Genomic DNA, 27,041 nt, shown 5'->3' with positions numbered 1-27,041 from the left:
TGAGTTTCAAATGATTAACGGATCAAATTCGGACTTGAGAAAATGTTGAAATTGTTTTGTTACTGGTGTCTTCGCACCTGCGCATGATGGACCACATGTGCGAGCTCGCATAAGCGATCTTGGTTGCGCATAAGCAGAATTGGCTTGGCAAGGGCAGGGGCCGCAAATGCGCACGCAGGACCGCAGAAGCGTACTCGCACCTGCGATGAGTTGGTCGCAGAAGCGGAAATGAGAGAGGAGGGGCCTCATCGCAGAAGCGGCTTGGGTTTCGCAAATGCGAGGCCGCAGAAGCGGACCTCTTATCTGCAGAAGCGAAATAAGCCGCAAACGCGGCAGATTCAACGCAGAAGCGGGAATCATAGAAGCGGCTTAGTGAGCCGCAGATGCGAAAACCCCTGAACAGAATAAAATCAGAGGGGTTGCAGAATTTTGGCATTTTGGCATTTTTGGACATTTCCAACACGGGTTGAGGCGGTTTTTCAGAGAGAATTCACGAAAAACTTGAGGTAAGTTACTTGTGATCATTGTTAGTTAATAATATTGGATTATCATTGAGTATTTCGACTAGATTACATATTTTTGAGGTGAAATTAGAGGATTTGGGCCTAGGGATTTGAAAATGAGATTTGGGGGGTTTTAAGGTCAAGTTGTTGTCGGAATTTGGTAAATTTGGTATGGTTGGACTCGTGGTTGAATGGGAGTACATATTTTATAATTTTTTCGGGTTCCGAGATGTGGGCCCCACTGGTAATTTTTGAGTGTGATTTCGGCTTTTGTGGGGAAGATTAGTATTTTGATATGGAATTAATTCCTATAAGTTGTGTGGACTGAATCAAATTAATTGTGACTAGATTTGAGCTGTTGAGAAGTCGATACACGCAGAATGGAATTTTTGGAGCATTGTTTAGCTTGCTCGACATTGGATTCGACTTGTTCGAGGTAAGTAACTCTTCTAATCTTGGAGCTGAAGGTATGAACCCCGACTGTACGTGTTATGTGTTTGGTGTTGAGGTGACGCACATGCTAGGTGACGGGAGTGTGGGCGTGCACCGTGTGAACTGTGACTCCGTTATTTCTGTGGTACTGTGTAGTTACCTGAACTTATCTGTAATAATGAAATCTCTACATACTAGAGTTATCGAGCTGTGATTCATGTTAGAAACATGTCTAGACTATATGCTCATCCTGTTGGGACCCACTGAGGTCGTGACACCCCACAAGTGGGATTTCACTGGGTCGTTGTTGTTGTTTATATTGGCAGAGACATAACTATACAATAGCATATTCATTATATTCTTGCGAATACAAAAGGTAATTTTTTTCGAAAAAATGTTTAAAAACATTAGGAGACCAAAGAATAGAAATGAGTAAAGAGGATGGTGATTATTGAGCGTAAAAATTTACCCCGCATTCGATATCTAACACAATCCAATAAATGCATGACATGCGCATACAGACTTCTATCATTTAGTCACGTTTAATTTATATATATTATTATTAAATCACTTATTTGCAATTATATGTTGGTATATTTTGGTGTAAACACCGCACACCTAGTGTAAGTTTTGGTGGTAGTAAAGGTAAATAATTTTATGTGTTAACAGTTAAAATTTTAGGTAGGAACAATAAAACAACAAACAGAAAAATGACAAAACGACCAAAAATATTTTAATCCATATTTAAATAATCAATATTGGCAGAGACATAACTATACAGTAGCATATTCATTATATTCTTGCGAATACAGAAGGTAACGTTTTTTGAAAAAAATGTTTAAAAATATTAGAAGACTAAGTGGGCGTTTGGACATAAGAATTATAAATTTCCGAAAAAAAGTAAAATTATTTTTCAAGTGAAAAATGGTATTTGAAAACTAGAGTTGTGTTTGGACATGAATATAATTTTGGGTTGTTTTTGAAGTTTTGTAAGTGATCTGAGTAAATTTTTTAAAAAACATCCTTTTGGAGTTTTTCAAATTTTTTAAAAATTTCAAAATTTATCTTCAAGTGAAAATTTGAAAATTTATGGCCAAACACTGATTTCGGAAAAATTTAAATTTTTTTCGAAAAAAGTAAAATTTTTCTTATGTCCAAACGGGCTCTAAAGAATAGAAATGAGTAAAGGGGATAGTGATTATTGAGCGTAAAAACTTACCCGCATCCGATATCTAACACAATTCAATAAATGCATGACATGCGCATACAAACTTCGATCATTTAGTCACATTTAATTGATATATATTATTATTAAATCACTTATTAACGATTATATGTTGGTATTTTGGTGTAAACACCGCATACCTAGTGTAAGTCTTGGTGGTAGTAAAGGTAAATAATTTTATGTCTTTACAATTGAGGTTTTAGGTGGGAACAATAAAACAACAAACGGAAAAAATGACAAAACGACCAAAAATATTTTAATCCATATTTAAATAATCAATATTGGCAAAGACATAACTTTACAATAGCATATTCATTATATTCTTGCAAATACAGAAGGTAACGTTTTTCGAAAAAAATATTATAAAATATTGGGAGACCAAAGAATGGAAATGAGTAAAGGGAATATTGATTATTGAGTGTAAAAACCTACTCACATCCGATATCTAACACAATCCAATAAATGCATGACATGTGCATACGAACTTCTATCATTTAGTCACGTTTAATTTATATATATTATTATTAAATCACTTATTAGCAATTATATGTTGGTATATTTTGGTGTAAACACCACACACCTAGTGTAAGTCTTGGTAGTAGTAAAGGTAAATAATTTTATGTCTTTACAATTGAGGTTTTTGGTGGGAACAATAAAACAACAAACAGAAAAATGACAAAACGACCAAAAATATTTTAATCCATATTTAAATAATCAATATTGGCAGAGACATAACTATACAATAGCATATTCATTACACTCATGCAAATACAGAAGGTAACGTCTTTCGAAAATAATGTTAGAAAATATTGGGAGACCAAAGAATGGAAATGAGTAAAGGGAATAGTGATTATTGAGCGTAAAAACCTACCCACATCCGATATCTAACACAATCTAATAAATGCATGATATGCGCATATGAACTTCTATCATTTAGTCACGTTTAATTTATATATATTATTATTAAATCACTTATTAGTAATTATATGCTGGTATATTTTGGTGTAAACACCGCACACATAGTGTAAGTTTTGGTAGTAGTAAAGGTAAATAATTTTATGTCTTTACAATTAAGGTTTTTGGTGGGAACAATAAAACAACAAACAGAAAAATGACAAAATGACCAAAAATATTTTAATCCATATTTTAAATAATCAATATTGGCAGAGACATAACTATACAGTAGCATATTCATTATATTCCTGCGAATACAGAAGGTAATTTCTTTCGAAAAAAATGTTTAAAAAAAATTGAGAGACTAAAGAATAAATGAGTAAAGGAGATAGTAATTATTGAGCACAAAAACTTACTCGCGTCCGATATCTAACACAATCCAATAAATGCATGACATGCGCATGCAGACTTCTATCATTTAGTCAAGTTTAATTGATATATATTATTATTAAATCACTTATTAACGATTATGTGTTGGTATATTTTGGTGTAAATACCACACACCTAGTGTAAGTCTTATTTTTTTCCCTTCCTAAACAATGATTACTTATAAATTATATACAATCCGTTATTAGTGCCTTAAATTATGGGATTTAGTTATGTCCTTTTCCTTTTTTCTCTCATCTTCTCTTTTCTCACTGTCGCCTCTCTCATCAATTTTTCTTTCTTTCTTCATCACTCTCTCTCGCCGTCTTTCTCTCTCAATAAGGTAAGCCTAAAAGTTGTCTTCTGCCAATCAACTAATTGAAATAACCTCTAGTTTGTCACTGGTTTGCCCTTTCTCTTTTACATTGCTACCCACTAAGTATGGAACTTTAACAGTGCAGAAATGTTATTGAATTCAAACTTGTGACACTTCGGTTGTATTGTGCTCTCTTGAAAATTGGATTATCCTGCAGTTTGACAATCTTTTTTCAAGAGATGAATTCATCACCTAGCAAGAAGGTCTTAGGAATTGAAGATTCGAACACTAATCTATCATAAAGCTTTGAATTCGAATTTGAATTTTTAAAAATCATTATTTGTTTGGATTGAGTGTTGTTGCAAACAATTGGGAATATTGTTTGGAGTTTATATCTCAATTTTGAGGGTGTTTGGTGAAGAATAGACTTGGTTTTGGTTGAATTTCAGATTGAAACTCGTCGTCGAAGAAGAAGAAGAAGAACACATGACATACAATATAATAACGAAATTGTAGTAAAGTTATAGTATAATTGTATGTAAATTGTATTCTGTTGTAGTTATATATGTTATTTTATTTGAATGTTGTATAAAAGTTAAAAAATAGTTGTATAATGTATGAATCATCGTATGTATTTCCTCCAAACACTGTTTTATAAAATTCTAAAAGAGAACTCATATGTACATCACATCATCATTTATGCTGAATTCCTCCGACATACATTCCTCAAATCCATTTGCAAAGATGGATTCCTCAAACTTGAGTTGGGGTTGAAAAATATCTACTGTCCCATTGTTAACTTCTTGATTTATGCCATTCACATATCTGCCGCCATTCATCGGCAACTGTGCATGAATATGTCTTGCAACTGTGAATTATTATATTCAAAGTTCTTATTGGAAGGATCAAAGTTGCATGAGTTCTAGAAGTCTTGCCCATTAAATCGATCTAACGAAAGTCATTCCGCGAATAATACTTTGGGTGAATTACTCTTTTGAGGCTCTTTTGGAATGTCCACATGTGAAGCATATTTGATCTGATTAAGCCAATGAGTAATTTGTATTTAAGTTACATACAATACAATTGTATTAGTACAAATTTAATACAAATTGATATATCTACAACAATATACATATTAAAAATAATTTCCATACAACTAATTATATAGTATACATTTATTTACAAGTTATAACTTATCTACAACTTTCATACATTATTTTTACCCAGTTAAAATACATCTACAATATCATACAAATTAAATACAATTTTTATACAAATTTTATACAATGTCTTTTGTATATTTTGTATATGATTTGTATATATTTTGTATGTGGTGTGCGTTTCTTCCTCTCTAAAATTCCAATCAAAACTTTCTCTCTTAATACAATTTTGATACATATCAATAACTTTATGTAAAAAGATAGTATTGATAACTTAAATATAAATTTTATACGACGATTCATATATTATACTACTATTTTTTAACTTTCATACAACATTCAAATAAAAAATATATATAACTACAACAAAATACAATTTACATACAATTATACTACAACTTTACTACAATTTCGTAAGTATATTGTATGCCATATGTTCTTCTTCTTCTTCTTCTTCTTCTTCTTCTTCGAGTTTCAATCTGAAATTCAGCCAAAACAAAGTATAATCTTCACCAAACACCCTCAAAATTGAGATATAAACTCCAAACAATATTTCCAATTGTTTGCAACAACATCCAATCCAAACAAATAATGGTTTTTGAAAACCCAAATTCGAATTCAAAGTTTTTTAATGGTTGTCAATGGTGGAGAGTCAAACACATTCAAAATTTATTGATTGACAATTTCAATTTGAACACTAATTGTGCAACATGAAAGAAAATTGCTAAGTTAAAACTCTATAGTAAAACGATTGAAATCCATCGATGAATTCCATTAAAAATATATACAACATGAAAGGATAAAAAATAGATAACATCAGAGAAAGAAAAATTGGGGAAAGAACAAAGAATGAGAGATTGAGAGACACACAGAGAGAGAGAGAGAGAGAGAGAGAGAGAGAGAGAGAGAGAGAGAGAGTAGGAGAGGGAGAGAATAAGGATGAGAAATAATTGATTCCTTATTCAATTCATAATATAAATGGATACTCATTTAATTCTTAAAATATATATAATTGGTAAATTGTATATGCTTATGTAATTAAATTAAAACTTTATTATAGAAGGTAACAAAGTTTCAAATAGTATATATGATAGGAAGGTAAAATGTCTTTACACTTGAAATTTTAGGTGGGAACAATAAAACAACAAATAGAAAAATGACAAAACGACCAAAAAAATGCCCCCACGCAGGATCGAACTACGGACCTTCAGTTTACAAGACTGACGCTCTACCACTGAGCTATAGGGGCTTTACTGTTGGCTTTTTTTGTAATTATATTTAATATTCGAGAACAACAGAAATCTCGAAGTTTAGGTTTTAACAAATCATGATTAAACTTTTAAAAACGTGCAAAGAACAAATTAGCAGAATACAATAAGCAAATAAGCATCGTGCGTTAACGGGGCGCTCCTGCAAATTGGAAGAATAGGGTTTCTTAAAGCAGCTTTTTGGTTTTTGAGGGGGTGAGATAACGTGGTTTGTTCTAACAGAAAACAATGGCTGCTATTCAGCAAAGTCTTTCCACTTCAATCTCATCATCAACTTCTACTTTCTTGGGTCAGCACAAACTCCGTCTCAGGTACTATATTTCATCTCCTACGTTTTGTTTGATTTCCTAACTCAGTTCCAGTTCTATTTTTTTGGTGGGATAATTTCAATTCATATGATTTTTTATTTGAATCTTATCAACTGCTTTAGTTATCGACATTGCTGGTCTCTTTTGCTGGTAAAAATTCAATCTTTAAGCATTAGACGAAGCGGGAGAGAATGAAGGTCCACTATACCTTCAAGTATTCTGACTCGCTTCAGCTATTCATTTTTTTTTTAGTTTTTTTATTTCATGGTAGAAAATAAGGTTTTGTTAACGATTCTTACGTCTGACCCTTGTTTTTTTTCCTCCTAAGACCTGTGGAAAAGGTGTCTTTTTTATGGTTTAAGTATCTTTCTTTTATTGGTTTCCTACCTGGAGTGGGGTACCCACATTGAGGCCTGCGCCTCCTTAGGCCATTAAAGGGGGATGCACTCCTACCAAGATGTTTTCCATTTACAGGGCTCTAACCTGGCTCTAACCTGAGACCCCTCGTTAAGTGTGGGTGGATTCTATCCATTCCACCACAACCATTGGTGGTCTGGTTTAAATATCTACTTCTACTGATTCTTGAATTTGACTCTTTATTTTTCTATAATTTGATGGTAGAGCGTTTTGTTTTGGTTTTTATTAATGTTCCCACTTTGACTTACACGAAGTGGAGGACTCTCCTTTTCCTTCATTGAGCCAAGTATCCCCCATTTATAGCATTTATAGGCTGGGATGAGTTTAGTAGTGAGTGAACTGACTGAGAATCTCATCTGCATTGGTTATATATTCATGACTAAATGCATTGATGAGAATGCAGCAAAAAACTACTGTTACTTCCATTAATACTTTGGTAATCCTGAGTATTTTCATTCCTGGTGTATGCAATGTTTGCTAATGTAAAAAGTGTGCATTAATTGTTGCAGGAGCCAGAATGTGTCACTGCCAGGCAAAACCGGTGGTATTGTCAGATGTGTTGCAACACCCTCTACAGAGACTTGTAAGCCTTTATGTTAATGTTGTTTCCTAGTGCAAATTGCTTCACATTTTCTGGTGTTCTTCTGGTTTTTTTGGGGGTCAAAGGTGTTCTTATGTTGAATTGCCAAGTTGTATTAATGCAAATAGTAGACTGTGAGCCAGTGCAATATGGATCAATTAGAGCTTTTGAAAATTGTTATTTGAGAATTTTAAACTAATCAATGTTTGTGATTGCATATCTATTGCTTTTAACTCGATGAGAAGCAAAGTGAAGAGTCAAAACAATTGCTACGTGCACATGTTTAAAATAATTGTACAAAAAATTGTATTTTGATGATGATAAAAAGTAAACAACTGTCCATCTTAGTCTCACCTGTATCTGTCCATTCAAATAGATATGCAATTTCTTGAGATTTGACTGCGCTAACAAAATTCCTGTGTTGCCTGAAGCTTACAAGACAAAGGTCTCTCGCAATGAGAACTTAGCTAAACTTCAAGCTGGTTATCTTTTTCCTGAGGTCTGTATTTCAGATGGTACTTTTTTATTGAGTTGATTGTTGTTATCTGTTTATTGAAGCTACTTTGCAATTGAAAATGCTTCTTATATTGAATTAGCTGTAGGAGATTAGAGAAGAAGTTGGACACATTGCTTGGAATAAATTGGAGGCATTGCTTTTGTGCTCATGCAAACAAAAGATTAATTTAGATGATATAGCAGTAATATGGAATTATGATGAGACAACGAGCAGATTTAGTTCCCTGAAGCAAAATTATTTGCTATTTAAGCTGGATGTTGGTTGGCTGATTTTATACAGCCATTACCACTCTATGCTTCCATCTTGAAATAGGGGAAAGAAGACACTTTATAGTACACTAAAATACTTTAAGTCTTATTTTGTAGACATTCTCTCCTACTTAATAGGAGTTAAGTTCTAAACAATCTCTCTTTGATGAAGTTAGATCGCAAGAAGGAGATCTGCACACATGTTGAAACACCCTGATGCTCAAATTATAAGCCTCGGAATTGGTGACACTACTGAGCCCATTCCTGAATTCATAAGTTCTGCCATGGCACTGGTAATGCTGATAGCCTTGTTTGTGAATTTTGTAAAGACAGGATACAGTTTCTGATGTTCAGGGGTCATTTGACATCTCTATCACGCTTTAGTGTTTTGTTATCAGTCAAAGCTTCGAGTTTTGCTCTATTTCGTATCCTGTTTTGTTTGACCGATGATAGGATTACTGGCAAAAAATCATGTATCTGGTAACATTTGGTTTTATAATGAACATGTTTCTGGATATTTGTGTTGATAGAATTCAGCATGCCTACATGGACTGCCATTTAACTTCACGATTAGTTTCTATTTTTAATCTATTCTGCTTATTGAACTCTAAGTCGATAACCAACTTCCTGTTATTGATTTTGTTTTCTTTACTCTACTCATTGGCAGAGAGCACATGACCTGTCAACATTAAAGGGTTACAGTGGTTATGGTGCTGAGCAAGGAGAAAAAGTAAGTAGTGGCTTTCACCCCCCCCCCCCCCCCCCATTTCTGTAATATGATATTTGTTCTATTGTTTATCGTCCATTTCTTAATTCTCTTCCTTTTTTTGCTACAAGAATAAATGGTATTTTGTATGCGCACTGATAGTTTGTCTTTCCTCTATTTATGCCTATTTCTTTGTTCATTTTGGATCTTCTTTCCTCAAATGCATTACTATTTTCTTTGTCCAGTGGTCCACGCGGTAGAAGTGAAAAACTTCCTCTTTTGTCATAATGTCTAAAAGGCATGCACAGCTGGAATTTCTGAAGCAACTAAAATCATTTCCGTATATTATATCAACAATAATCTATTACTGCTTTGTAATTAGCATTTATTGAACACTTTCTTGGTTTGCCCCAAGGTTTAAAAAAATAAAGCGAGAGTGAAATGACATGTTTCATGTTTCGCTATTTTCAAGTGGTTATTTTGGAGCCTAACTTTAAGATAGACATAAGAGAAAATTACTCTATGGTCACCGTATTTTTCGTTCGTAGCATTTAATCCGTGATTTAAGTGTAAAGTCAGCTGTCAGAATTAACTCTAAGAATGGCGTTGAATTTTTTCCGCATGAGCAGCAACTTAGAGCCTCCATTGCTTCTACCTTTTATGCAAATGTTGGAATAGAGGAAGATGAGATCTTCGTCTCTGATGGTGCCAAAAGTGATATATCTCGGCTTCAGGTTTGGTTTTCTCTGTATTAAGTGGTCTTTTCAAATTATAGCCGCTGTCTTTGAGTCTTTCGCTAACAGTTTTTTGTATTTCTTGACTGTATTGTAGGTTCTTTTTGGGTCTAATGTGACTATGGCTGTGCAAGACCCATCATATCCGGTAAAATTTTCAGGCTTTTACCTCTATTCTTCCCTATTTGACAAAAATGAAAAATGCCCATCCAGGATACCCTGCATATTGTTGATTTGCTATGTCTATTTTGTTAAATGATTTTTCATATCATTGTGAGATTTAAGTGAAATGGTACTTGTTTATAACTTAGCATGAATTTTTATACTCTTGTAAAGGCTATTGATACATCTTTTATTATTATCATTAAAGAATCTAATTGCAAATTTTCCTATTATTTGGTAGGCTCTTTATAGTCTTGTTGGATTACTTCTGGCTTTCTTTACCACGCCTTGGAGAAAGGCTCTCATATCTGATGATGCATGTAAGATTCTGACGTAAGCCTTGACTGTTGTTTCTACTGTAGGCTTATGTGGATTCAAGTGTTATTATGGGCCAAACTGGTCAGTTTCAGAAGGATGTGGAGAAGTATGGGAATATTGCGTACATGAGATGTACTCCAGAAAATGGGTTCTTTCCTGATTTATCCAGTGTTCCTCGGACAGATATTATATTTTTCTGTTCGCCTAATAATCCAACTGGTGCTGCGGCATCAAGGGAGCAGCTAACTAAATTGGTGCGATTTGCTAAAAGCAATGGCTCAATCCTTGTTTATGATTCCGCATATGCAATGTATATATGTGATGACAGTCCAAAGTCCATCTTTGAGATTCCTGGAGCCAAAGAGGTAAGTCTGGATCATGTTATTTGGTCAACATTAAGCTTTACGTTGTTTTCTTGTGAAAGCTTCTGCTATCATTTGTTCAGACCCTGTAGCATTAATGCTGTAGATGACTAAAACTCATAATGTCTGCATATCACTTTGTTTGGTTGTTCTTTTTAATCCCATAACAATCGTCAGCTAGTTAGGGTCAGCATATGCATTCTCACTATTGATTTCGCTCCATTTGGACCTATTTCATTCTAGTATTCAATAATTTCCTTTTGATGTCAATCTTTTGCATTATGGTGGCTAAACTTGCAATGCATATACCCCTACTAATTCTAAAATTCGTATTCTCTAAAGTGCTCTCCATAGTTCAAACTTTCTGTTAACAACACCCTCACTAATTTCTCAATTAATTCAATATCGTTTGCAAATAACATACTAGGGGATCCAAAATGTAGTGTTAGGGCTATAGGCTCTAGTCCTTACATGTCTATTTTCCTCTTCAGTGAACCAACTAAAAATGGAACACAATTTGAAAAGTTTCCATCTTGGCTTGCTTCAGAAAGGGTAGAAAAGATAGCAACAAATTAGAATGCCATTGCAAATAGCCAAGACCTCATCCTGTATACTACCGGTTAGCTCATCCATAATGAGGATAAACAAGTACAGGCTCAATGCAGATCTTCATGGTTATGGAAAACTCTTTTGTATCTCCTACCACTATTCTCACACTTGTGCTGCTTTTTCGTACATATCCTCTATGACATTTTTATATTTTATATGGATTCCTTTTCTTCTACTTTCTCTTTCTAATCTTCACTGTGGAAAACATGACATGAGCAGACTGTTCAATTGAGACTTTTAGCTGGTTTATTATCATTCATGCAATTTGTTAGGACCTTTCCTTCTAATTCATCTTCTTGTCCTGCTCCTTCGTTTATCTTTTGCCGTAGTTGAAGCTCATCAAACTAGTTTGAGAGTGATCTTCCAAGTCATCTTCTTCCCCTGCTCTTCAATGGCACTCTGTAGTAAGGTTATCTCAAGTCTATTCAACCCAAGTGCTTTTTATCCCTTGGTTAATTGCAGGGACTTTCTTCTGATCCTTCTTGCTCCCTCACATGTCTTTTTCTAGAAGTTACAGAGCTTCTTATAGAGTCGTCATATTTTCAGTTGACTTTTTTGTGCTGCTTTTTCTCCTTACCTCTGGTGTACAGAGTTTATTGCATGATTCTCTACATTAATAAGTGGATTCTTTCTAAGTGACTCAGTAAGCATAATGTACTGGACTTGCAGGTTGCCATTGAGGTTTCGTCGTTTTCGAAGTATGCTGGGTTCACAGGAGTTCGTTTAGGGTGGACTGCAATTCCCAAAGCGCTCCTATATTCTGATGGATTTCCTGTAGCAAAAGACTTCAATCGCATTGTTTGTACAAGCTTCAATGGTGCATCCAATATCGCTCAAGCTGGCGGCCTGGCTTGCCTTTCACCTGATGGTTTCAAGGTCAGTTTCAACATTTGGTTGTCGTCTCCCTGTTCACTTAATAAAAAAATAACATCATTTAATAGGCTCAAGGTCTCAACTTGAACATGCTGACTTTTGCATTTCAGGCCATGAAGGACGTGGTTAGTTTCTATAAAGAAAACACAGAAATCATAATGGAGACATTTAAGTCACTAGGTTACAAGGTGTATGGAGGTAAAAATGCACCCTACGTGTGGGTTCACTTCCCTGGACGAAGCTCATGGGAGGTTTTCAGCGAGATACTTGAGAAGACTCATGTTGTTACAACACCAGGCAGTGGTTTTGGACCGGGCGGTGAAGGTTTTGTCAGAGTAAGTGCTTTTGGGCACCGGGAGAATGTCGTAGAAGCTTGCAGAAGATTCAAGGAATTGTACAAGTGAAGTAACTCGTATGCCTGCATATCTATGTGAAAACATGCAGGTAAATGGGAAACACTTTTTGCCTTCAGTGGCTTCATTCAGATGGCTGTATCTTGAATACTCAACATTCTGATCCTGTGTTGCTTTGGAAGAACAAGCTTATTCTGTAATTGCCACTTGCCAGTGATTGGTTCCTCCTTGTTATGTCTTGTCAAGATTAGATTCATGTACACATAATGGACACTGATCATGAATTTAAAGGGAAGGAATAGTTGAAACAAAATAACAGGTTTTCACGTGTTGAAATTGATAATGTTTGAGCAAACATCACGCTGCCGGAGCAAAGTATGAATGTTAAAGCACAAAGTACAAACCACCAAAAGCATGAATTGCCAGCTTTTCATATTAGATTTCTGGATGCCTTTCTGCAAAAAATATATATATAATAAGGGATAGGTAGTTGATCAAAACTTATAAGATTCGAGCTTTAAATAAGTTAAAGATGAAACCAGCAATATTGACTCTTGAAGCTAAAGAGTAAAGTGTCTGGCCATGTTAGCTTTGCTATTCGTGCTATGTTTTGTTCATCTCAAGTTAGTCATGAGTTTATGGTCTGTGAACTGACAATGTGAAGATTTTTTACACTATTGTTAGGTGAATCCATAATAACCGGTAACTTTTCGTATCAAGTTTGATATGATAACTTGTAAGTAATTTGTTATAGCCAGTTAAATTATGCTAATAGTGTAGATTTTGTTTCACCTGATAGTGTATATAATTTCAACTATTCTGTCATTTTCTTAAAATTTCTGGTGAAAGAAAGGGAAAAATAACATTCTTTCTATTTTACTGTTAGCCCAATATCAGTATCCTGTCTAGGCCACCCATAGCTTTCAAATCAGTTTGAGTATCACTATTTTGAATCCATTAAACTGAACTATATCATCAAATAAGGGAAGGTAGAAAGTTACTGAATAAAGCAGTATCAGTAATCCAAGCTTTTGTTTAGGAAAAGCCAATAAGTCGAAATAGGTGTGGAAAACGAAAGATGTAAGAAGCCATTTTATGTTAAGGACAGCAAAATAAATGCATAAATTATTATAATGCCCCCACGCAGGATCGAACTACGGACCTTCAGTTTACAAGACTGACGCTCTACCACTGAGCTATAGGGGCTTTGTGTCGGTATCTGCAAATACAATAATAATATAATATATTAAAACGAAAGCTTCTTCTCCTTTTTATTAAATAAGGTATGCAAATTGCAAAGATTGACAAACTTATTACACGTCTAATTGAACCCTTCTTCCTGAAAACCATGTTCTTAACCTTACTTTCTTGTTATGTATTAAACTTTAAAAACTTATGAAAGTTACTTAAATTAGTTGTAGACCACCATAAAAATTCGACTTATACCTAATCAAATAATAGCATGTTTGGCCAAGCTTCTAAAAACTGTTTATTTTGATTACTGCTTTTCAAAAAAGTACTTTTGGTAAAAATCAATTTGTGTTCGGCTAATCAATTTGAAAAATACTTTTGAGCAACAATTAGTGTTTGACCAAACTTTTAAAAAGTGCTTCTAAGTGTATTTTTCTCAGAAGTATTTTTCAAAAAAGTGTTTCTAGGGAGAAACTATTTTTTTCTGTTTCTCAAAAATTATTTTCGCTTCTACTCAAAAGCATTTTTTTTCCTTCAAAAAGCTTGGTCAAACATCTTAACTTTGGAAAAAAAAATACTTTTGACAAAAAAACACCTTTGATCAAGAAAAAAGCTTGGCCAAACCGGCTATAAGTAAGTTATAAAATATTTAGAAGAGCAGCTAGTTCAAGTTAGTGGTCCCTCTTAATTGAACGAATGGTGGTCTACCAAATCCCTCCCTTGGCAACAACCACCATAAACTACAATGAATATATACTTAGAAAACTTTGTTGATGCCACAAAAGTAGAAGTGAAAGAGAAACAAAGGGGTCAAAGTGTTAATAAACAAATTTGGATTTTTTTGGCCATAGAGATAGAAGATAGTGATAGAGAGTATCCAAACTCAGCCATATCTAGCCAATCTCATTCAAGCACTATATTTCCTTTGATTACTTACTTTCTTTCACTCTCACTCATTTCTTATCTCATCCCCCCTCTTTTCCCTCCTATCCCCACCCCTTCACCCTTTCTCTCCATATTCTTATATCTTAACTAAAATGTACCACATTTTTTTTCAAGAATTCACTTCTTCCTTGAAAGTTGAAACTATCTCACTCTCAAGAAAATGGCAACTAATTCTTTCAAGTCCATTCATCAACACCATACATTAAGGAGAAGGCATTCTATTGATTGCCCTTTTTCTTCCTCTTCTTTTTTCCTCAAGCCAATTACCAAAAACCCCTCTTCAACTTCATTTTCCAATCACAGTCTCATCACTTTTTCACTTTCCTCCACCACCCCAACCACCCCCACCACCACCCCCACTACCCCCACCACCCCTTTTGACGTTCTTGAACAACACTTATCAGCTCAAGATTTCAGACAAGCTGACGAGGAAACTCGGCGTCTACTCATAGTTTTAGCAGGAGAAGCAGCAGTTAAACGAGGCTATGTTTTCTTCTCTGAAGTTCAGTTCATTCAAGAATCTGACCTCAAAGAAATTGATTCCCTTTGGAGAAAATACAGTGACAACAAATTTGGGTACAGTGTTCAAAAGAAAATATGGAACAAAGTGAACAGAGATTTCACTAGTTTCTTTATTAAAGTTGGGTGGATGAAGAAACTAGAAAGCACTGAAGTAGACCAATATAATTACAGGGCATTTCCAAATGAATTTATTTGGGAATTAAATGAGGAAACTCCAGAAGGACATTTGCCATTAACAAATGCACTAAGAGGAACACAACTTTTGAGTAGCATTTTTACTCATCCTGCTTTTGTTGAAGAAGGAGAAGAAGAGAAAGAAGAGGAAAAACAGGCAAGTATTTCTGGGGAAGATAAAGGAAGTGTGAAGAAAGGAGGATTGTTGGGTGGTTTGAGGAGTAAATTATTTGGTAAACCAGATTACAGCTTTTGAATTTGAAATGTAATTTGACTCTATTTGTAAAAGTGATTATTAATCAGTACACAAAAACAGTAGTAACATTATGTGATAAAAAATGAAATTATTAGAGCTTTATAAAATGTGTTCTTATGAAAAATGCATCAGTTGGAGGTTCTTCTTCTAGTTTTTTATTTTTATTTTTATTTTTGGGGTTTAATGTGCTTGTATCACATGGTTCATTGACGGTGCTGATTGACTGAATTTTCTTCATTGCCTTCTCATCTAATTTTGGCATTGTTATGTGTCACGGTTCATCGTTGAAGCCTGCGTGTCCTTGCTGTTTTTCCCAAACCTTATATAAATGTGATATGTTTTGTGCATGAATCAGCCTTTTTATGTGTCATGGTTTTGCGTTTGAAATATAGTGAGCGTTTGGACATGAGAATTGTAAAATTTCAAAATAGGGAGAAAAAAATTTTCTAAGCAAAAATGATATTTGAAATTTAGAGTTGTGTTTGAACATGAATATAATTTTGGGTTGTTTTTGAAGTTTTACGAGTGATTTGAGTGAAAATTTTGAAAAATAACTTTTTGGAGTTTTTCAAAACAAACGGTTTTCGAAAAAAGTGAATTGTTTTTGAAAAAAAGGGGAAAAATTTCTGGCTCGTAGTATTCATCTTTGAAATGGAAAAGACAACGGAACGAAGTTGAAAGAATTTGGCCTGTATGCACTTTTTAAGAATATTTTCTCTTCTGTTATACGGCATGTAATATTACAATATACAAGTAGCAGCAAGGCTCCTTTAGGTTATTTGGTGATTGTTTTATGATATGATTAAGAATGAAAAGGAAAAATTATACAATTAATAATAATATAAGAATCGTAATGCCTTGAAGGATTGAATAATAATACAGAGAATTATGTAAGCATTGCCTTTTTTTATATTTTATATTGTTAGTACATGTATTCTTATTTTATATTTTTCTGCATCAAATAAAATATGAATTGCACCATAACATAATTCGGGTGTTATTTAATATGCTAACCGATACTACATTAGTTTTTCGGGGATAATGGTTGTGAAAATGTTTGGTGTGTAAAAGTTTTCCGTTTAGATGGGGTGTGTTAAAGGAATTTCAGTATATTCTAATATAATAACCATAATATTCGGATCAAATTCCGCGCACATCTACAACAACTGCTGCCCAGAACAAGCACAAATAGTGGATTAAAAAGATCATCTACCATTTTTTGTACTCTCTCAGATCAACTATAATTTTCATCCCAATAATTCTTGGTTACACGTTTTGGTGCAAAAAAGAAGATATATTAACAAGGATTTTTACGAACTTGCTGTTAATTTTTTTTTTAATAAGTGACTTTTGCTAGTTCAATTTCAACATTAATTTTTTAAACAAAATCTTGTAAATTCTACGACAAATAGTATAACGAGGGATATTTTTAGATCATATTCGAAAATAGAGAAGTATATTTGACCCTTTGCCGTAAATTCTATGATTACTCTGTTTAACAAAAAATAGCTTTGTACTATATGTTGACCCCTTCGATTAGACAATTACAGAACACATATAGGAGTAGGAAACAATTACAGAACACCTATGGCACTACGACAAAGATAATAAATTAATCTGGCGACACTAGAAATTCGCACCTCTTTGTATTTTTTCGCTTATTCATTCCATTAACTTGTCTTTTTTAGCTTTGAGGTGTTGGGAATAGTTCTTTGTTTGCTCATTGCTACAAAGATTCAACGACAAGTTTAAGTTAGTCACACTTTCTTTTTATTGTTATCTCAATTTCAAAAACAATGATGGAACTTGTGACTTGTAACTTTATTTTTTATCTTAACAAAGAATTTATACACAATGCTATAATTAAGTTATAATTTGCTATGTTCTTTGAAATATGGGAAAACATGCAAGTAACAGGTCACTTTTTTTTTTTAATTATAATATAAGAAATAGAATGCAAATATGGATAAAGGTGTCCGAAATGATTGGCTAAGTTGGTTAGGCGAATAGTTTCCACGTGAAAGACCTAGAATCAATTCTCCTCATCATGAACCTCCTCAGTTAGAGTTCATCGCACCAGGCTTGCATAGGGTAGCCGCTAAGAGTTTCCTCAGAATTTTCAAAAAAAAAAATGGATAAAGGTAAAAGTAATCAACTTTAACATTCTGAATACTATCCTGAATATATTCCCTTTCTGAATTTTTTTTAATATATAAATAAATTCATAAAGAAATCTGAATACCGAACCCGTTATAAGTTTCTCATCTGTTAATTTACTTACTTATTTGGGCATCCCATGGTCATTTTGCTGACAACTAAAGGGAAAACTGAATTTGTTATTCTTGATTTTTCTCTTCAAGCACATTGTTATACTTGATTTTTCTGTTCGTTTGGAACTGAGACGCAACAATATTTTGTGTGCTCAAATTTGCAAAACCGTAAAGATGTAATTAAATTCATATCCTGTGCTTTTCATTAATCAAAATAGAGTTGTTCTTAGGGGTAGAAATGTAGTGTATAATCTCCTTATAAGTCAATTCCTAATAATATTTGCTTCATCGTATTCGTTTCAGCGATACCAGTGCTTTTTAAGTTGGGAGTCCATTTGGGAGCTTGTGATTTGCCAAATTAAGTGATGGCCCTCGGTGCCTTTGAAGAGCACTTTTTTAAATCATGCTTCAGTAGTAGGGCTATTTTTTCACTTATACAACTGCTACGGATCGTCAGAAATCCAAGCAACGCTATAATGATTTATGTATGGTGTTTACGAGATGACCTTAAACCCCTATAAGTGCTATGGGAACTTGGGTACATAATGGTGGTCTTACTTAATAGTGACCATTAATCTTGGTCAACTGTTCAAAATCTTCTAATATAGGCAGATCACCACTAAATTTGTAAAAGAACCACCAAAAGATGTCATATAGAAATGTGTATTGCAGACAACAATCCTCTCTGGTTTACAAACTAGCTCAAGCATTTATCTCTAGCACAAAAACGGCTAATCAATTCTCTTCAACACCTCGCTACCATGACAAATATAGATGGAGCTTTCATACCCGCCAGTCCATAGACTACATGGAAATATAAGCAAGAAACTAGACCTAGTGACTCCTATATCAAACATCTGTGACTTATATTTTACAATTTAGTTCTCTTCGCAGCTAGAAGCACACTAGCACCATTTATTAGACAGGCAACACTGCCTGTAATACTAACTCATATATCAACAACTCCACATGCAGACACCATATGGCATGGTAGATACAAATTGGCACTAGAAGAGCAACAAATTTACTCCATCACAACAATCATCCTATTTAAGTGCACTTCCAGCATATACCAAATCTTTGACACCGCACAATGACAAAACAACTAATTGATCAAATAAATAACATGGAGAACTATACACACAGCAGTCAAGTAGGAAATGATATATTTGGTATCTGTTGAGAACAAAGCTTGGAATGTAAGGGTTATCGAGGCCTGATGTAAAGGTGCACCCACTATAGAGGATTAGAAGTGCTTAGAAACTATGTGACTAACTGACTAAGCAAGTATTTCAACATTATATTCAGGGTTAGAAAGGTACCATATAAATGAAGAAATAGTAAATCCTGATGTATATATAAACGGAGATATTCAGAGTTATAATTACTTAAGACCTATGAATCATACAATAAAACCTAAAGATAGTGTGCAAACCTAAGGACGCGCAAGGGTAAAGGGGACAAGTTGGATATATACCCCATATACCAGGCAGATCTACAACATATGCTATATTTTCACAAAGAAACTTCACAAAGAATTGTAGGAGAGGAAAAAGGATCTCCACAAAATTTCCTTGATGTGTCAAAAATAGCTTAACTAGGGGGTAGATGTAAGGTCTGTGTACACTCTACACTCCCCAGACCCCACTTGTGGGATTTTATTGGGTTGTTGTGTCAAAAAAAAAACCTTTGTGAATTCTTGAGAAAAAGGATGCACATCAATGAAGTGCCAACGAGTGCGAGGGAAACAGTAAGAGATACGTAAGAGTTCCCACAATCTGAGTTTACACGAGGATAAACCTTAACAATATACCAGTTTACCCAATCACGGATGAGCTATGTACACAAGATAAAGTTTCAGGGTACATGCTGCTTGTCAATTATAAAAATGATCAGGAATAGTCAAAAACTATATACGAAGAATCACGCCAGTAAGAAACCAAGGATAGTAGAATAAGTTGGGAGTAAGAAAAATTACAAGTTTAGCCCACATAAGTATAATGGAGATGAAGTGAGTTGGACAAGATTGAGATGTCTAGCTCAATAAATTAGTGGTAACTTAACAAAGGACGAAGGTGGGCCCAAAAGTGGAGAAATGCTATGACTTTCAAGGGTGAATTGAATATTGGAAATAGCCTGTCCAAGGATGAGGTAAAGTTGTCTACACTATGTCTTCCCCACAGCTCGCCTGAGCAGGAGCCGTGCACTTGGATCTGACTTTGTACTAACAATGACAAAACTAAATGGAAGCAAACCATCCATAGAGATAAGAAAACTAGAAAGACAAATCATTTTGTGTTTGAAGGAAATGGTGCCAATAGAATGAAATGAATAAGGATTCCCATAGCAAAACAGCCAAAGCTCAGCTAGTGTAGGAGCGACACATGGTAGAAATAACCAAACCACTAGCTTAAATTGTGATTACAAATAAGTGGCAGCAGTACTGGTAAAACTCACGGAGTAGTTTTTAGAACACAAGCAGCACATGTGCACTTAGTATAACAATCCAGAAGCGACCACACACTATAAGAAAAACAATCACATACAATATATAAAATAGACACATCAAGAAACCATTAGAGTAATTAAAAGCAGATCTAGTAATTTTTCATAAATAAAGCAGTGCAAAGACAAAAACAGACTAAATGTAGCATAATGATAAAAACATTATCCATCACTCCTTTACCACTACAAATATTACCATATTCATCAAAATCTCAGTCAATCTTAATCATACGAGATCAAAATTACCAGCAGTGCAAGGACCAAAACATCCCACGCTCAGAACCTAAGCTTAGTGAAGAACCAACGATTTTTCCCAGTCTTGAACCTCTCCTCAAGCCTAGCTTTCGCCTCCTTAGCAGCAGTAACCTTCTTGTCACGTGACTGCAGAACATCCACGTTGACAACATCCTTCAGATCCACGTCGAGCGTGTAACGAGTGGGCATGATGTGGTTGTAATTAACGAGCTTGATGAAAGCCTTGACACGTGACTTCTTCGCCTGCTTTTTGGCTGAGTCCTTTCGGATCACCTTCTTAGGGTACTTGGATATACCTGCAACCAAACAATGGCCGTATGGCCTGTCCCTTGTTCCTTCATCAAATGCCCTAATGATCACTGCTTTCCGGCCGGCATATTTGCCTTGAAGAATGATTACAGCTTTGTTTGGCTTCAAAAACTTCACCATCCTCGCCGCCGCGGATTCTCTCTCTCTCTCTCTTCAATCTCTCTTGGCTGAACGCAAATGGAGTGTAAAACCCTAGTTTCTGCTTTATAAAGGAAGGGTGGCTACCCTGAATGTAAACCAAAGCCCTAGTTCTGAATGGGTTTCGGCCCAATTGATTACTGTTGGGCCTTTAGCTTGATGAAATGGACCTTAATCTCAACCAAAAGGCTGCTAGGGGAAAAGTGCACTAGTAGCCACTTTTAAACATGTTATTTATAATATATCGATAATTTATAATGTATTTAAAAAAGTATGCAATTCGCCCAAAAATTTTGAATAAGTATCCTGAATTTTTGAGCTGCTTTTAGATTCATGACTTAGTGTACTAATTTTTTAAGATGCTAATATGAAATTTAGGACTAAGTGTCATGAATTTTTGAACCGTCAATTTGAAATTCAGGACTAAGTGTCCTGAATTTCTGAACTGCTAATTTAAAAATTAAGGATATAAGATTCGAATTTCTGGACATAATTTTCGAACTTTATAACACGATGTCGCAGTGTCCTGAAGTTTGAGCAAAATAGTTGATCTTTAAATACATTATAAATTGTGAATATATTTTAAACAGTATTCTCAAAAATGACTACCTGGTGTCATTTCCAAGGCTGCGAGACTTGTCTATAAACTTTCAAGAGAAAAATATGTAATCTGTGGCCACGTACTGTGTGTGACGAGAAAAAAAAAATAAGAAAAGAGATTGTATTTATCTTATTTTGATACTCCATATTTAAGTTAAATAATGAGTAAATGTTAAAATCTACTTGGTCAAACCTAGATAGTTTATTTCTGGAATGACTAAAGAAATACTGTTTCTGGAATAAGAGTGAATGAGAAAGAAATACTGTTTCTCAAGCTTTAGCAAAAAAATAGGAGAAAGAAATCGTTCTTGAACACTTCCTAAAGCAATGGAGACATGAGGTATGCTTTCTTGAAAATTGACCGGATATTATGAAGCTTTCAAATACTCACTTTACCCCATTTTCCCCCCGCACACACTCACTTTACCTCACTTCCCCACTTCCTCACATGACATAGAGAGCGCACACACAGTGCACAAAGGAACAGACGAAAAAAGAAAGTACAATAGTGTAGCCCCCCTCTCCACGAAATCGACCATCAAAGTTTCACCATCTTTTCTCCATTTTAGCCCAAAAAGCTCTGCTAAACAGCCTCGTCTCCTCCACCAAATCAGCAACCTCAACACCATCCAAACACCTCTGTTTTCCTCTCTTAAAAAACACACCAAGCTTCCACCAAAAATACCAAAAAACAGATCTAAACCTCCAAATTCTAGATCGAAATCACCTTGACAACTTCAAAATCTATCCAAAAGCAGCTCAAAAATCCACCTAAGCTCCCATGAAACACCCCGAATTCCAGCTCCATAAATCACTGCCAAGCAACCCCAAAAACAACTCCAAAAATAGCCACTAAATCGTCAGTTTTGCAAGGTCGATTGAGGTTGCAAGTTGTAATTTTTCGCTCGAGTTTTACGCGGTCCGAAGGGTCCAGTTGAGAGCTATCTGATCATTAAGTGGTTGTAATTTAAATCCACAATCATCAATACAAAGGTTAACTTCTCTTTCTATTTTGTTTTCTCATTAATATTCTATGTCACTCTGTTTTAATTTAACTTTAACTATGATATGGTAGAGTTTGCATATGAGTGTGCTAAGATTAATTTGTTCTCATGTTGAATATTTGTTAAGATTAGTTTATTGTCCTTTTTAGTAGTTCGTATGGTTAATCTTATTGATGAATATGTATTAATTTGTTACTTTTCTTGTTTATTCAATGAATTAATGGCTTTCCATTTTAGCATGCTTTAGTTTCATTTTGATCTCCCATCTTAGTGACTAAATTGGTTATGCCCATATATATCTATTCCTACCATAAATTTAGTCTAGTTTCAAATATTGGTTAGCAGTATAATTATAAAAGATTAGGTTGGGCCATGATTGGTGTAAGATTTTAATTGGACTTTTTCGACGTATTTATGAGCTAATTGTTTGCCCAGGACAAAAAATAAATAAACATTTACAAGCTAGCCAACTTTTCCATAATTAATTCACTTCATTTCCTCCACAATAATATTCATACCTCATGACTTCACAATAATCTCAAAATTAGTAATTGAATAATATTCGAACATCGTAGCTTGATCTAGGCGCGATTAATAATAACTTATCGTGACTATGGGTACGGTTCCCGTGTCATAGTCATGATACGTAAACCCCAATTCAAGTGTGCGTTTCACGTGACGTGACCATAACTCCAAATAATAATAATAATAAATATATTATAAATCGTGGGTACGTTTCACGTAGCGCGATTTGCGGTATCTACAAAACAACAAGTGTGCGATATCGTAACTTGTTCAAATAAATTTCATAAATACATAAAATAGCTAAAATATGAATTAAAAGCGGTCAAAAGGTAAAATTCATAATAGGTTTAAACAGGTAATAAATCAGATAATTAGGCCAAATAGTAATTGTTAAGCGACCGTGCTAAAATTACGGAATTCGGGAGTGTCTCACACCTTCTTCCAGATTAACAGAATTCTTTATCCAGTCTTCTGTGTTCGCGAACCATAAATATAGTCAATTTCCTCGATTTGGGATTTTAAAATAAACCGGTGACTTGGACACCATAATAATTATTCTAAGTGGCGACTCTGATTAAATAAACAATCTCATTTCGAATAATGTCACTTAAATTGAAAAAACTCTCTACTCCCCTATTCTCTAGGGAAAAAAGAGGTGTGACACTACTGATATTTATGATTGATTGTTTGATGTTTATAAATGCATGGATTATAAAATCTCTTACAAAATGAATACAAAAAGTCCATAGTACACGCCTAACTTTGCATAGAACAATTGTTATTCTTAGAAACTCAATAGGTCACAAGGGATAGGATAGCATAAACGTAACTTTATGATATATTCTTAAAAATATCATACGACAAGATGAAACGATAAAAGTTTGAAACTGTACAAAGTTCCCTTGTTTAATACAAGGATAGATAACCTCTCATTTTCCAAATAAAGCTTGTGAGAAAATAAACAAAGAATTGAAACAGTAGGCTTAAGCCAAGTGCGAATGAAATCGGAAGAAGTTGAAATTTTCTCTCTTCGGATCATTGTTGAAGCCGAGATTGAGGATAAAGATTGGGTCAAGAACCGATTGGAACAATTGACATTGATTGATAAAAATAATTGGCCGCAGTTTGCCATGGGCAGTTGTACCAACAAAGAATGGTTTGTGTCTACAACAAGAAAGTGCGGCCCGAAAAATTTGGAATAGGACAACTCATTCTGAGACGTATCCTCCCACCTCATGAAGAAGCTAAAGGAAAATTTGCTCCAAATTGGAGAGATCCATACATTGTAACGAGAGTACTGCCAAAATAGAGCATTGTACCTGGGAAGCATTGAAGGAAATGTCCCTGAAATAACTTATCAACGCGGATGCAGTCAAAAGGTACTATATTTGACCCTCTATGTAGCATTAATGTTCTCTGATTGGGATGACGAAGGCTTTCATTCTCGCTATCCAAACATCATTAATCCTTTTGCTAACCCTTTTGAGAGCCAGTTACCTTTCTTTGATTACCCTTTTAGGAACCTCAAGATGTTATTAAAAAAAACGAGAAAGAAAAAAGAGAAGAAAAACAAAACAAAGAAGAAAAAAAAAACAAGAAGAAAAGAAAACAAAAAAGAGAGGAAAAATAAAAAAGAAAAAAAAGAGAAAGAAAAACAAATACCTCACTTTATCCCTTTTTTCCAACTCCCTCATGCCACTTTACACTAGCACTACTTTACCCCTTTTCCCCAAACTCCCTCACGTCATTTTACATTAGCACTACTTTACCCCTTTTTCCCAAACTCCTTCACGTCATTTTACACTATCACACACTCACTTTACCCCTTTTTCCCCAACTCCCTCACGCTACTTTACACTAGCACACACTCACTTTACCCCACTTCCTTACATCAGATATAGAGCGCACACACACTGCACAAAGGAACGGACGAAAAAAGAACGCACAATAGCGCAGCCTCCCTCTCCACGAAATCGACCATCAAAGCTTCACCATATTTTCTCCATTTTTAGCCCAAAAAACTTTGCTAAATAGCCCGTCTCCTCCACCAAATAAGCAGCCTCAACACCATCCAAACACCTATATTTTCCTCCTTTAAAAAACACACAAAGCTTCTACCAAAAATACCCAAAAACCAGATCTAAACCTCCAAATTCCAGCCCGAAATCACCCAGCAAAACAACTTCGAAATCTATACAAAAGCAGCTCAAAAATCCTCCATCCATAGCCATGTAATCCAGCTCCAAAACCCCATTTTCATGGCCATGAAAACCATCCAGAAGATCCCATGAAACACCCCCAAATTCCAGCTCCATAAATCACTGCCAAGCATTCCCAAAAACAGCTCCAAAAACAGCTACTAAATCGTAGGTTTTTCAAGATCGATTGAAGTTGCAAGTTGTAATTTTTCGCTCGAGTTTTCCGTGGTCCGAAGGGTCCAGCTGAGAGCTATCCGATCATTGAGTAGTTGTAATTTAAATCCACAATCATCAATACAAAGGTTCACTTCTCTTTCTATTTTGTTTTCTCATTAATGTTCTGTGTCACTCTGTTTTAATTTAACTTTAACTATGATATGGTAGAGTTTGCATATGAGTGTGCTAAGATTAATTTGTTCTCATGTTGAATATTTGTTAAGATTAGTTTATTGTCCTTTTTGGTAGTTCATATGGTTAATCTTATTAATGAATATGTATTAATTTGTTACTTTTTTTATTTATTCAATGAATTAATGGCTTTTTATTTTAGCAGGCTTTAGTTTTATTTTGATCTCCCATCTTAGTGACTAAATTGGTTATGCCCGTATCTATCTATTCCTACCATAAATTTAGTCTAGTTTCAAATATTGGTTAGGAGTATAATTATAAAAGACTAGGTTGGGCCATGATTGGTGTAAGACTTTAATTGGACTTCCCCGGCATATTTATGGGCTAATTATTTGCCCAGGACCAAAAACAAATAAACATTCACAAGCTAGCCAACTTTTTCATAATTAATTTACTTCATTTCCTCTACAATAATATCCATACCTCATGACCTTACAATAATCTCAAAATTAGTAATTGAATAATATTCGAATATCGTAGCTTGCATTAGGTGCGATTAATAATAGCTTATCGTGACTATGGGTACGGTTCCCGTATCATAGTATTGATACGTAAACCCCAATTCAAGTGTGCGTTTCACGCGACTTAACCATAACTCCAAATAATAATAATAATAATAATAATAATAATAAACATGTTATAAATTGTGGGTGCATTTTATGTAGCGCGGTTTGCGGTATCTACAAAATGATAAATGTACGACATCGTAGCTTGTTCAAATAAATTTCATAAATACATAAAATGGCTAAAATATGAATTAAAAGTGGTCAAAAGGTAAAATGAACAATAGGTTTAAACAGGTAATAAATCATATAATTAGGCCAAATAGTAATTATTAAGCGACCGTGCTAAAACCACAAAATTCGGGAGTGTCTCACACCTTCTCTCGGGTTAACAGAATTCCTTATCCAGTCTTCTGTGTTCGCGGACCATAAATAGAGCCAATTTCCTCGATTTGGGATTTTAAAATAAATCGATGATTTGGGACACCATAATAATTATTCTAAGTGGCGACTCTGATTAAATAAACAATCTCATTTCGAATAATGTCACTTAAATTGAAAAAACTCTCTACTCCCTTATTCTCTAGGAAAAAAGATGTGTGACACTACTGATATTTATGATTGATTGTTTGATGTTTATAAATGCATGGATTATAAAATCTCTTACAAAATGAATACAAAAAGTCCATAGTACACGCCTAACTTTGCATAGAACAATTGTTATTCTTAGAAACTCAATAGGTCACAAGGGATAGGATAGCATAAACGCAACTTTATGATATATTCTTAAAAACTCGTGTTGGCCTAAGTGAAGGTTAATTTTGAAA

The 27,041-nt window shown here is 34.5% G+C and overlaps 3 protein-coding genes and 2 non-coding genes across 5 annotated transcripts; 2 read left to right on the top strand and 3 right to left on the bottom strand.

Annotated features, from left to right (window-relative positions):
* Window positions 1-6,133: 6,133 nt before the first annotated feature.
* Window positions 6,134-6,205, bottom strand: TRNAT-UGU (transfer RNA threonine (anticodon UGU)). The gene has a single exon. It is a non-coding gene; the product is annotated as a tRNA-Thr (tRNA).
* Window positions 6,206-6,337: 132 nt separating this feature from the next.
* LOC104111255 (LL-diaminopimelate aminotransferase, chloroplastic) lies at window positions 6,338-12,766 on the top strand. The gene is made up of 10 exons (XM_009620916.4): window positions 6,338-6,535; window positions 7,459-7,532; window positions 7,961-8,028; window positions 8,471-8,587; window positions 8,962-9,024; window positions 9,630-9,734; window positions 9,832-9,882; window positions 10,259-10,579; window positions 11,855-12,061; window positions 12,169-12,766. Exons 1-10 carry the CDS (start codon window positions 6,453-6,455, stop codon window positions 12,460-12,462), a joined length of 1,383 nt encoding a protein of 460 aa, XP_009619211.1. The 5' UTR covers window positions 6,338-6,452; the 3' UTR covers window positions 12,463-12,766.
* Window positions 12,767-13,545: 779 nt separating this feature from the next.
* Window positions 13,546-13,617, bottom strand: TRNAT-UGU (transfer RNA threonine (anticodon UGU)). The gene has a single exon. It is a non-coding gene; the product is annotated as a tRNA-Thr (tRNA).
* Window positions 13,618-14,598: 981 nt separating this feature from the next.
* On the top strand, window positions 14,599-15,649 carry LOC104111254 (tetrapyrrole-binding protein, chloroplastic). The gene has a single exon (XM_033660001.2). It carries the CDS (start codon window positions 14,708-14,710, stop codon window positions 15,497-15,499), a length of 792 nt encoding a protein of 263 aa, XP_033515892.2. The 5' UTR covers window positions 14,599-14,707; the 3' UTR covers window positions 15,500-15,649.
* Window positions 15,650-20,351: 4,702 nt separating this feature from the next.
* LOC104111253 (large ribosomal subunit protein eL27-like) lies at window positions 20,352-21,029 on the bottom strand. Its single transcript, XM_009620914.4, has one exon. It carries the CDS (start codon window positions 20,956-20,958, stop codon window positions 20,551-20,553), a length of 408 nt encoding a protein of 135 aa, XP_009619209.1. The 5' UTR covers window positions 20,959-21,029; the 3' UTR covers window positions 20,352-20,550.
* Between the last annotated feature and the right edge of the window lie 6,012 nt (window positions 21,030-27,041).

Source organism: Nicotiana tomentosiformis, chromosome 6 (assembly GCF_000390325.3).
Source record: "Nicotiana tomentosiformis chromosome 6, ASM39032v3, whole genome shotgun sequence".
Taxonomy (NCBI): domain Eukaryota; kingdom Viridiplantae; phylum Streptophyta; class Magnoliopsida; order Solanales; family Solanaceae; genus Nicotiana; species Nicotiana tomentosiformis.
Note: the sequence above shows the minus strand (reverse complement) of the source record. Positions and strands in the feature narration are given on the sequence as shown.